The sequence below is a fragment of the Typopeltis vanoorti genome, chromosome 13 (assembly GCF_054136105.1).
Source record: "Typopeltis vanoorti isolate ZY-2024b chromosome 13, IOZ_Tvanoo_1.0, whole genome shotgun sequence".
Taxonomy (NCBI): Eukaryota; Metazoa; Arthropoda; class Arachnida; order Uropygi; family Thelyphonidae; genus Typopeltis; species Typopeltis vanoorti.
Genome location: NC_143561.1, coordinates 76,553,003 through 76,566,123, shown reverse-complemented (window position 1 = coordinate 76,566,123; position 13,121 = coordinate 76,553,003). Strand labels below are relative to the sequence as shown.

General features: G+C 35.1%; 1 protein-coding gene across 2 annotated transcripts in view; it reads right to left on the bottom strand.

Annotated features, from left to right (window-relative positions):
* Positions 1 to 5,428: 5,428 nt before the first annotated feature.
* Positions 5,429 to 13,121, bottom strand: part of LOC150100293 (intermembrane lipid transfer protein Vps13-like) — a 654,685-nt gene continuing 646,992 nt past the window's right edge. For both annotated transcript variants that reach the window (XM_090402852.1, XM_090402853.1), the window contains one exon: positions 5,429 to 9,213. In XM_090402852.1, coding sequence (XP_090258978.1) covers positions 9,166 to 9,213 — 48 coding nt within the window. In that variant the 3' untranslated portion in view covers positions 5,429 to 9,165. The remainder of the gene's footprint in view (positions 9,214 to 13,121) is intronic.

The window sequence follows — 13,121 nt, the reverse complement described above, 5'->3', positions numbered from 1 at the left end:
CAAGTGTCCATGATATCAGAAAGCTATTTCAGAGAACTGGAGCCCCATGTGAGAAGAAATGTCATATATTTGAGAAGGGCAGTTAAGCTGTTAGGAATTTCCCCCTCCCCTACTCATGCAACAAAATCAGTGAGGTTGAAAGTTAGATTACCAGATTATAGCATGTGTGTTTGGCATGAAGTTCTAGTCTTGCCAAGGAAATCCCTCCCCCATCTGAAACTAATTCTAGGAAATGACTTCTTAGAGAAATACAAATTCTCATGTAGTTATTCCAGAAGAGAAGTCTATTTTCAAAGGAGAGGTAAGAAGGAAAGAAAGGAATCACATGCTCAGAATGGAAAGGGTGCTAACATGTAGTGGAAATTCAAGAAAAAAAAAAGGGGGAAGCTGACAAAGTAAAATAATGAGCTTAGTGCACCTATAAGACCAGAATGTAAGGAGACATCCTCGTTGGAATCTTTAGTGTTCTGATATAGTCGGCCTAGCAGAAGGGGGGGGGAAGACATGAGGAAGGTACTTACAAAAGTGAGTATGAAACAGGTGAATATACATTGCCGGTCAATTATGCTCATATTGAGCAAGGACCAACGAATTCACGCAAGAGATTAAAAGATAATGTGTATATGACTCGAGAAGGACAGGGCAATCTGCATAGCACAGTTGTGAGGTAGGAGAGGCAGTTAGAAAGGATGCAAAGCCCGCCTTCTTATCTAAGCATAAGTCAAAAAAAAAAAAAAAAAAAAAAAAAAAGAAAAACAGGCGCAAAGGAAAGGTCTCCCAGAGGAGTGAGGGACGTCTAAAAAGAAATTTTTTGAAAAAAAAAAATTTTTTTTCCTAGAAAACCTTTGTTACATCCTGAATGAAGAACTTTAAAAAAGAAACAATTCATTCAGGATTTAACAAGTCGGAAAAATCAGCTGAGAGAAAAAACTTGTACTCGAGCAGAAGAAATAAAGTACTAACTGTAAATAGAAATAGAATTACCTCCTTTAATAGAATTGTAATACCATGTAAAGAACTTTGTGTATAAATTAGTATTATATGAATGCATCATGTATACAATGAATGGGTAAATTAGATGTAAACAATAGTCCAAAGGTCACGGGCAGGCCTGAGGCATTGGCGATCTCAGAAAGCGACGCACATTCGTTTCCCGGAAGACACTGCTAGAGATCTCGCGATGTGATGAAATTCCCGCGGATGATGAAAGTAGTGGGCTGGAAAAGATCACAGAAAGTAAGAGGGTGCAATCGCAGCTAGTAACAGGGTGCCAAAAAGGGGGGGGGGGAGAGTGAAGGGAGAATAAAAAGGGTTTGCACCCCTTCCTGAAGCTTTTTTTTTGCCTATTTTGCTGGATGATGATTCGACTTCTCCCATGGATGGGAAGTTCCTGATGGTGTTTCTTGGCATAGTACGATATCGGACGGTGCACCTTTCCCTTCGATGTCTGAATTTCTGCCGACACTAAAGCATGAGATGTCGGCATATGCTGTCTTCGTTGAAAGTTCCGACAGAATAGTATCGCGGACGTATCCTGTAGAAACGAAGATGGCCTGAAACAGATCGAGAATAGACAAGGAATAAAACGCCAGGTGCAGAGCATAGCTTAATCTGACGACCATAGTTACCTACCACATGGACGCAGGGTTATGGAAGTATCGAGAGGTAATTTAAACAAAGAAGGACAGTTCAGACGGACCTGGAGATCCTGCCTCAAGAAATGGTAAAGTACAGATTTTGTTGTATAATTACCCAGTCGGTAAAAGGGAAAGATCATTGTAGTGTAATAATCGAGTATGGATAGTATTTAAGAACTTTAGTGATTATTTAGCAGTGGCTAATGTCCATAAGACAAATTGTTTGGAATGATTATAGATGATTGTGATTAGTTTAATATGCAAGATTAACATAGTAGGTAGAATATTGATTAGAAGTGTATAATGTGCATATTATGTGTGTTAAATCTCTAACTTAAAAGAATTTATTGTTCATGCATTAGAGTATTAACACGTTCGCTGCCATGCTACTTCGGCATAGTCTGTTCCCCGTACGCCGAGCAATTTCACTTCTTCAAGGTCAGTACGGTACTCTCGTTGCCGGCGGTCAGCGTCATACGAGTATACTCGTAGCTGGCTTGTGCAGAGCATATGTCTTCTATGAGAATACACAGTTTTGATGCTAGCTCCTCCAGCCAAGCATTTTGACTTCTTCAAGGTCAATACGGTAATCTAGTTGCCACCGGTAAGCTTCATATGAGTATACTCGTAGGTGGCTTGTGTAGCTGGTTTACCAACTATGAGTATACTCGTAATTGGCAGCGAACGTGTTAATCAGTTTGATACAGTTTGATTTAGCATGTCATTGAACTAATTGAAAATGAGATTGGTCTAAGTGTATATTATGTCTTTAGATTCCAATAAATAGGTTTTTTCTTTTATACCTTAGTTTTGCCTGTGATATGAACCAAAACTACCACTCATTAATCTGAACCATAGCGGGGGGGGGGGTGTAATTGAAAGAAAGGTACAACATGTTGTTATAGAGGTTACGACGGCAAACCAGAATTTACTTAGCCACAGTAAAGCATTTAATTTATGAGTTTAAGCACTAAATTTATTCACCTATTTTAACCAAAAGTCTGGTAAAGGCTCCCTGAATAAGATTCCCCTCTATTCTAAGAGCTGGCGCAGTTTTAAAAAATAAATTTGTCAATATCTGAAGACGAGACGGCCCCAGAAAGAAATTAAGAGGATTCGTTTCTTTTAGCAAGAAATAACCTTTAACAGTCAGGGTAAGCACATGAGTAAAATTAGGAATCGGCTAGAGATATAGAATTTGCTTTCCTTATAGAATGAGCACGTAAGAAGTGATACAGATATTAGAGTCAGAGAAATTTTGTAAGTCTTGTAGTTATTGTAGAGAGGTAAATTCATAAAGGAAGTAAATTATTTTAGGAAAAGTGATGACATAACAATGGGCGCAGACAGCAATATTTAACACTGTGAGAATGCAGAAAGTGATGTCACGAGAGATGAACATTTATGTCATCCAACCTAACTTAACCTAACACCACAACTTATGCAGCAAAGGGTGATAAAATGAAAGGTGCTTCACTGTCATTATGTGAATAACAGACAGAGAGATATCCTCTTCACAATGAGATGAGATTATTTTCACCATTGAAGAGTCGTTTAACTTCCAAAATGATCAGATATATGCCCCAGATGGTCATACAGCATCCAGGATTCAGAGAGGTCATCACCCCGTGTCAGTAACAGGAACCCAAGTTGCATTTCTGTGATAAAGGGGACAAAACCTCCACCAAAATGTATCAAGACACCATGCTATATCCTGTGGTACAACCCCTGAACAACACCTTGTTTCAAGGTAGACAGTGGACCTTCCAACAAGACTCAGCCCCTTCACACAAGGTGAGGACCATACAACAGGGATTGGAGGCACAGACTTTCGGGTGTGCATGAAGGCAAAAGGGGGACATTTCAAATATTGAGTGCTGCCATATGCATGCTATTCATGTGGTTGTATGTGCTGAAAGCTGTAAATGATTTACTGATAGATTAAAGGTTTATGCATTGTTCAAGTTGTAACAACATTTATGGCTAGACTAGGTATTTACTTTTTACCCTTTTGTTCACTATAAAAGGGGAAAATTCACTATTTTCAACCATATTAAAAATCTCTCCTTAAATGTCTGAATCATATCACCCTTTGTCTTCTATCCACCAAACTCTGCAGTCTGCATGAACTGAAGTCTATCTTCATAACTAACATGTTATGAAGATAGATCATGTTATCATTTTTGTTATGTCTCTGTATCCTCTTCAAGGTTACTTCATTCCTTTCAAATCCTGGTGACCAGATCTGAGCACAGAAATACAGATGTATCTGATCAAAGTTTTATACAATGGGACTACCACTCATTTATCACTCGTGGTGTCCATGCGGTTTACTGGTTTTAGCCTAGTGACTTTGCGCTTTGCAACCATATGCCTGGGGAAGGAGTGTCCTGGGTTCGATTTCTGTGACCGATGTGAGGAGCTTGAGGATCTTCCTCAGCCATAGCCAAGTTAGCCAGTCTTGGGCATGGACAGCAGGGTTCCCCCCCCCCCCGTTTATCTGGGGATTTTCATCCCGCAAGCAGGCAAACCGGTCCCGTGAACACACACAGATCTACAGCCATAAATACTTAACCCACCATGAGGGGCTCAACTCGCCCCAATAGGGACAGGGGAGAAAAGGGAGGAAACTCCATATGAATAAATCTCCCATGGTCAATGTCCTCCTTAATATTGCAAGAATGAATTCTTTGAGAAGTCTTCACAACCTCTGCATCATGTCCTCTGATCTTCAAATTTCTATCTAGAAACAGTCCAAGTTCCCTTGCTTCCTCTACTTCTTCCAGCATAACTCCACCGAGTATGAAGCATCTCATTGGTGGATCCCAAACGATTATCTCCTCTACATTTTCACCCCTCTTCACTGTCACTGCTACACTCTCTATTGTTTCACCTGGCAATCCTCTGGCACTCTACTCTGCACACCTTGAATTATCGAATCTCCATACATGATATTCTGAGCAGATTCATTCATTCTTTTCTTTCACTGCCATCCCTGCCTCTTTCTGCTTTCAATCTTTCTCTTCCATTTTCTCCCTTCTTCTCATCTCTCTATCCCTTGCTTCCACATTCTCTTGACTTTGTCCAATTTCCTCTCTTCCACTGTCTTTCAAATTCTCTCACCTTCTTCTCTCTCTCTCATGCACATCTACTCTCATTCTCCTTGCACTAGCCAACCTAGTCTCCTCATCTCTTCATTCACCCTCCTCAACTTAGTCTTCATACTTTCCACTCCTTTCTCAGCAGTACTCTTTCTTTCTCCACACATCCTGTTTTCAACTGATTACACACCTAATCATGGCCATCAGATGAACCATCTCCCATGCAGAATGCCCAAGGTGGAATCCATAAGTACATCTTTCTTCATTCTCTAACATGCTATTGGTATCCACAATTTGTCATTTGCCTTTCCGAGGCATTATCTCTGCCTGCTGCTAAATCTCGAGATGGAAATATTTATTTCTCCTAGCGCTTCCCACTATCTACTACATTTCAAGCATGCATACACATTTCCATTCCTCACCCACAACATTTTTAAACCACAAGATGATAGGAAGTTACAAAATCATCAACTATGCTACAAATAACGTCTTTAAATGGTGGCAAGTTGGGTGATAATGTATTTGTTCTGGTGGCTGGCAGGATGAATACAATTGCAACTGGATACGATACAGAGACAATAATTTCTTAACATAAGATCAAACCAATCATACAAAACATCAATTTCAATAGTGCAAAGTTAAAAATCAGTATTGATAATAAACATAATAAAAACATAATAAAAACAAGAATATAAATGAACATTAATTATTAAATAAGCACATAACAAAACAGTGGCAATGCACAAACAGGTGTATTCATCCATTCTTGACAATGAACACACTTTTCATGAGGCAAGTTCCATATGATTTAGAATGACTACAACTATAAATTGATACCTGTGCTGAGAAGTGAAAAGGTCTTCATCTTAAATAACACAGATCTCCATAATGAAGACAAAGACAATAATTTCTTTCCTCTTTATCTCATTTATTCTGCGTAACCTCTTAACTACAATATCAGTTTCTAGTAATTAAAACAATCAGTTCAGTAGGTAAAATTAAAAAAAAAAAGATAATAAAGTACAAAATTTTCTTAAGGCAGTTCAATCAATAAAAGAAGCTCCAATGACATTTAAGTTAGAGCTAGCAGTAAGAAAACAAGTGTAGTATTACAATATACCATTTCTACTTGTATAAGAGTAGGAATTTTTTTTTTTTTTAAGTTTTACAAATGTTAGACAAAACTTGATTAAAATATCAAGCCTTTGAAGCTGAGCAAATACAACGAAATTAATATCTGTAAACAGCACAGTAGAAAGTGATAAACCTCACATTGCATGCTTTATGTGTGTGTGTGTGGTGTGTGTGTGTGTGTGTGTGTGTGTGTGTGTGTGCGCGTGCACACGCGTGGGAGTGTATATACATGACAGCAAAATTTTTGACTTGCTCTGTATCTTTAAAAAAATAAGGACACCTAGCCCTTTGCATCCCAGTACACAACAGCTACTAGATGAATGCAACTATTAACCACATTTTTAATAATACCACAGTTTTTCAAGCACATTTTTCAAATTTCTGTGATCATGTACAAGAAAAATACCAACAGAAATAACAAAGAAGAAATATGTTCGAACAACTCAAATTTTAACAGCATCTTTTTCTTAATATTAATATATAATTTTCAATGTTCAGCTATACATTTGATGATATTTTAAACTGTATTTTAGAATTAATGAGAACAGTAAACAGTTCCAACAATGTAATATTATAACTGTATTTTCATTGTTAATGAGAACAGTAAGCAGTTCTAACAGCTAAAGTATTTTTTATATCAACAACAGTATATAAATAGATGACTTTAATAATCAAATAAAACTTTAGCAATTATATGATGTAAAACTGAATTTTTGTTATTTCTATTCTTCAAAAGACATTGATACATGTAATTACAGAGTTAACATTTTATACATTATACATGCAATAAAAGAATACAATATCTGATAGCCCCTCAATATTTGGCACAAATTGCTTATCTCAACTAACCACCTGACAGTGGGCTAGCAGCTGTTAGCTTATCACAGTCAGACAGACAGACAGACAGACAGAGAGAGAGAGAGAGAGAGAGAGAGAGAGAGAGAGAGAGAGAGAGAGAGAGAAAAGACTTGTTTATAGTACAAGCCAAATATTAAATAGCTGGATATTGTATCAGTTATTGTACATGTATATTTACAGTATATAACATTTATAATTTAACTAATTATTTATAATAAAACATAAGTAATAAAATTCACTATTCATGATAACATGCGAAATTGCCAAATTTTGTATTATCCCCCCTTTGTAAATACTTGACAGACTAGTGTTTATGTGTGAAAGAGAGAGAGAGAGAGTTAAGGCTATATTTTATTTTACAACAGAATAAAATGCATATTTTGTGAAACTTTCTGATATAAAAATGAAAGAATATATATACAAAATGCTTTTCATACAGTATCTTTAAAGACAAATCTCAGTTTATATACAGTAATTTATCTCTTTATCTGACACATAATTAACTGACCAGTCCTGCTTTTAGTTAGATATATTTAGTTTCATGGTCAGTAAAAGAAAACTTCTGCATTTTAAATTTAAAAAAAAGAGAATGAAGTTGTACCGTATTAAGCGTGTTGTTGCAAATAAATAAAATGGTGCAAAAATACTTCATTTAGAAGACTGTTATCAGACATTAAAATATCGTAATATTTTTATATGAATAGTATACATTATATTGTGCCATGTGTCAGCTAACTATATTGCTTTAACTGGACTTATATTAAATATCATAATATTCTAATCATTTCATTCATTTACCATTTAAGATTATGATTATTGTCGGAGACAAAAGCTTTAGGTGCACATAGAATGCCAAAATACATACCTATTCATTCTTAAAAGTGGAGCCACCTCTTTGATGGCTACTATTTTAATTTTTAACAATGTAAATTACTTTGGCACACCTAGTAGATGCAAGCACAGCCGACTATTGTCATGCAAATACAGGAGCATTAGCTTCATGATGCCACCAATCAAATAAACAATATCAGACTCCATATATCATTTTATTATATACAGAGAAAAAAAAAAGTCCTTACTGAAACTTTCATTAAATAGTTTACTATAAAAAATATTCAACAGGCCAATATGATGCTATTTTATAGTAACTGTGGTATGCATTAAGACTGTACCTTATGAAAATTTTAAAATATTTCCAAAAAAAAAAAAAAAAATCTTTAAAAGAATTAGAAATCTCTGTGAAATTCAGTGCGAATCTATCTTAATTGTATGAAGCAGTCTATAATGTGTAACATACAAGAATTTCTTAGTAGCAATAGTCATAGCAGTAACCTAAGCTATTTGCTTTTCTCTCCTTCCTGCTCAAAAATGCAAATATGATTACTGCATAAAGAGTCACAATTAAAGTCTATCACTTGTTTCATAAAGTATTTGCACAAATAAAATTATGCATAAGTTTATAATATTTTTTTAAATATTTATTTTGCAAAGCTTATTTAGCAAAAGTTTTCATGAAGTATAGTATTAAGGAAGGCATTATGGAAATGCTTTAGACTGTAAACTGATAAAGCTTTTAAATTGGCCATTATTTTATAATACTGCAAAACAACGTAAATAACAATTAAGAATGCTAAGTGATTTCTAACTTGATAAATATTTTGATGGCAAACTTTATATGTAATGAACACTATTATTCTTTTATAACCAGAATATGACTAATATAGAATATTTGCTCACTTTTGTGAAGGATTACTTCACTTATACCCAAACCCACTTTGGTTTTATCTGCTAATTTTCTTTTTATGCATTTTTTTAAAATACAACAATGTATAACCACCAATACTGAAAGTATTGGTGGTTATACAATATATCATTCAGTAATAACATGAACACAGATTCGTATTGTTCATAAAAGTGCTACCCGTGGAAAGCGCTGGCAAGTGTATGCTCTCTACCTTTCATATGAAACTATTGTCTGACTAATTCAATTACAGTATCCATACCCAGATTTGAGAACCAGATAAGAGTTAAATTACTGTACTACTGTATTAATTAATTTTTTTTCAGTGATTGTTGTTTATTATAAGAGCAATAATCAAATCACATCTACACTATCAAAGAATGAGGAGAAGGTTATAACAATGTAAAAATCCCATTATAAACAAATCTATGCATTATTTACTTCTGTTTTTTAAAAACAGCGGCCATGTTGTATAGTTTTCCTTATCACATAAATAAACATCACAGCTAGAAATTGTCATACAAGATTTGTATAGAATGATTTATGCAAACTAATATATGAAAATAAAATTTCCAGCGGTGGACAAATTTATGCCAGAAATCTTTGTATAGACATACTGAAATGATGATTATAAAACTTGTGCAAAAGTTTTTATGATGCAATTAACTATTGCTGTACTACTACTACTGGTGTCTCATGGAGAAAACTCTTTCATAACGTCTTCAATTTTAGAAACAATCCACTGTAGGAAAAGAATAAACAAATCAGTAAGAGTTTTAAAATATTAAACTACATTAAAAATTATTATTATTACAAGGTCCTCCATGGAGTTCATGACTCACTGTGGGAAGCTCACTAAATATTTCACTAAAGTCTTAGCCATGATTTGTAGTACCTGTCATACTTTGTTTTGAACTCATTCAATGCAACATTCAATAACAGATTTCTGAAACCCATTCATTCATTCACTATTCTGCAAGCAAAAAAATCTAGTCCTCATGTGTGCTAACTGAACTCTTATTCAATTTCCAGGGATGATCACTTGGATTTCTTAGTTCTCCAACAATTAGTCATGTATACTGAAAATTTACCTCTGCATTAATCTTGTCTTTAAGTAACTTATATGTTTTTATCATATCCCCACTTTTCTGTCTGTCAACCAATTTCTGTTACCTACTCTGGATCTGCTCTACCTCCTCATCTGGAAGAAACCCAGGTGACTATATTTGTACACAATAGCCCACATGCAAATCTTGTAAAAATATAAAATAATCTCTTCATCTCTGTTTATTAGTATGTTCTTGAATAACTGGTAATCATATGAGCCACTGTAGCCACTTTTCAAATATATTCTCTGAATTTTAACTCAAGAGTCCAACAGCACCCCAAATTCTTAGCCTCATTAATTTCCTGAATTTCTCTAAGAATTTGTTTCATCAATATAGTACATATCTGGCAATAAGGTTATGCATCTCAAAATGCACCTTATATGTCTAATGTGTTTGCCACATTAAACTGAAAGTAATTTTTCCTTGCCTAGATTGTCAGCCTATTTAAATCATTAAGCAAAATATATACATAATCTTTATTAACTATTGTTTTATCTAGTTCTGCATCACCAGCTGAATATTTTCCCTCAGATCATTTCCTACATCACTAATGTACAAATTAAACAATAGTGGCCTGAGTACAGAGCCCTATGGCATACTACTAATCACAGGCCTTCTCCTGGGCTCTACTCCTCCATAAATTGTTCTGATGCCAGTCCATCAGGCATCCTCTTATACACATCACCAAGGCAATTGAAGCTGGGACTCATCGGTGATAAGCACCTAGGATCTTAACAATGCAAAATGAGAACCTTACTAACAAGCCACTGTGATTATCATGCATTCATAATGCTAATAAGAGTGAATGGTTCAACTGTGCTCATGCCTTGGTTCTTGAAGGTCATCTTAACCAAGCCATGAGATCTATTTCTGGAACAATAAGATCAATACAAACTTAATGGTTTCAACTCTTAGCAATACTGTTCCTTCTCCATTATGGAGAGAAAAGGATTTAGGAAATGAGGTGTAAAATTATTGAGAATAGTGACTTGCCCATTCATAAAGACATCTTCCACACAGCTACTCAGATACCTAAATGAAGATGATCTGCATATAGAACCACTATGTAAATATTGTATGAGACCTGGGTAGCTATGGTATGGTAGCTAGCCCACCATACCAGACCCCTGATAAGAACTAGGTTCTTATCAGCGGTCTGGTATGAACACACACCTGACTTACAAGTAACTGTTGTTGATCCAACTACAGAACCAAAGAGGTCTGACCTTTCAACAAGTCTATGGACTACACTTAACAGGATCAGGTTAGGAGAGGATGATCTGTTTGGAGATGCAACAGATGTTCCACAAAAGGGAAACAGATTGATTCTCCAATTTTGCAGACTATTAAATATATCATTATTGAATACTTTGTGTTCTCTCATCTTGGAACTTATTTAGGATATTTTTTATGTTAAACCTGCAGCTTTACTGCAGTGAGATTCTGTATTCTGTGAATACAGAATCTAATTTTTCAACTATGATGCCTTTCTACTTTATGTAACAGTTCCACTTGTGGTAGCTAGCCCACCTAGTCACTGCAATGATGATAATGTTTTTATGTCTTTGTGTATGGGAAGGCAGCACTGTCATGCCTTTGTACTGTTATGGTGCAATTACTCTGTGATGAAGGCACTAAGATGGAAGTATATATGTAGCCACTGCTTCCCATGATACACCATTCAGGTGTGACATGCAGGCGGGCAACAAATTGTCCATAGATGACCCAGGTACTGTAATTATAAAATGTGTATACCGTAAAAATTATCTGTTATTCTGTTATATGTTATTTTATTCAAGTTCCTCACAACAATGAGGAACTTGAACAGAAGAAACAGCAGAGCACAGACATAACATTAGTATCCCTCTATACATGCAGTTACGTGTTCATTCAAGATAAAAATAAAAACACTTGAGTTGAAAATAAAAATTAAATTAAATTAAAATACAACCTATTTAACACTCTCAAGGATAACAATTTTCAGAGTTTTAGGTTTGATAAGGCAGTCATATTACAATTAAAGTTCAGTTAATGAAGTAGAGATTCAACAATTTGAATAAACATTCATATTTATACATATATATATATATATATATATGTAACAATTTGAATCCTGTGGCTAGTGTTTTCAGTTGTACTAGGCCAGATTTGTGTGGTTTGATAAGCCAGATATTGTCAATTTTTTATAGAAATGAATGGACCTGTGGCTCTGTCTCAAAAATTCAACACTTTACATCCTATTGAGTCCAAACAGATCCTTTCTTCTAACAAACCATTTATGATTTTTGGTAGCCATTTCAAGTCATTGTTGTTATGCTCAGGCAATACACTGACTACCTGTCTGACCACTCTATTATTTTTTTTTTTACTCTTCAGCAACCTCCTGATATCCATTCTCATATTTTCCTTGTTTCTTTCCAACTAAATCATTTTCTCTGCTACCATTACCAACTTTTTTGAGCACTTACTCCTCATATCCAATGGTGCAATCACTCATCATTCTATTAGGGTAATCTGGATTATGGTTATGACTTAACTGAGTGTCTTTTCTGGCAGCTTGTATTACTCCATAATTTGAACAAACTAGTATAAAGGTATCTATTAAAATTAAATACCTCACATCATACACAGAATTCCAGCAATCTGACAAGTCAAGACTTGATGAATATGCTATTATTAAGGGATGCATGATACATTAGAGAAAGAGTAAAGATCAAAGATCGATATTATTATGATTATTGTATCGGAAGCAAAGCACTGCTCCAAGCTTCCAATGCATTTTCCTAAATTCAGGAACTGTTTTATTTTACTGAAGAGAGGCTCAGTGGGCAGACGAAAGGCTGCTTCAGATTCACAAGAACTTTATATGCTGATTCATCAATTTTTCTGCAGTAAGCATGTGACCAAAGGTATCAAAAATTGCATGGAAGACCATTTTTAACATCTGTTATGTCTGGGTCTACAGCTGTGACATTTAATAATATATTATGTTTTTTTTTGTTATGTTAGAGTATATACTATAGTATATAGTATGTTGTTATTATTATTATGGGTATCTCTATGGAGTCAGTAGACTCATCGCAGGAGACCCAAACTATCAAAACAATATCTATCATATTTCTTCTTGAATTCATTTACAGACAAATAACTCACAACTGAGTCAGGCAATGTACTCCACTCATTCACCACCCTCCAAGCAAAAAATTTAGTTCTCACACCCCTGTTAACCACACTTTTCTTTATTTTTCAGGGATGACCTCTTGTTCTTCCATCACTATCACACAGCTGAAATATTTCCCCTGCATCAATCTTATAAAAACCTTTTAGTAATTTAAATATTTTTATCATATCCCCTCTTCTCTGCCTATCAACCAACCTCTGCAATCCACAAGCTTTCAACCGATCAATGTAGGGAGCATTTTTTACATCACTCACCAACTTAGTCACTCTCCTCTGAACCCTCTCCACAACCTCCTCATCTCCAAGGAATCCAGGTGACCAGACTTCAGCATAGTAATCCAAATGTGGAGGCATAAATGCC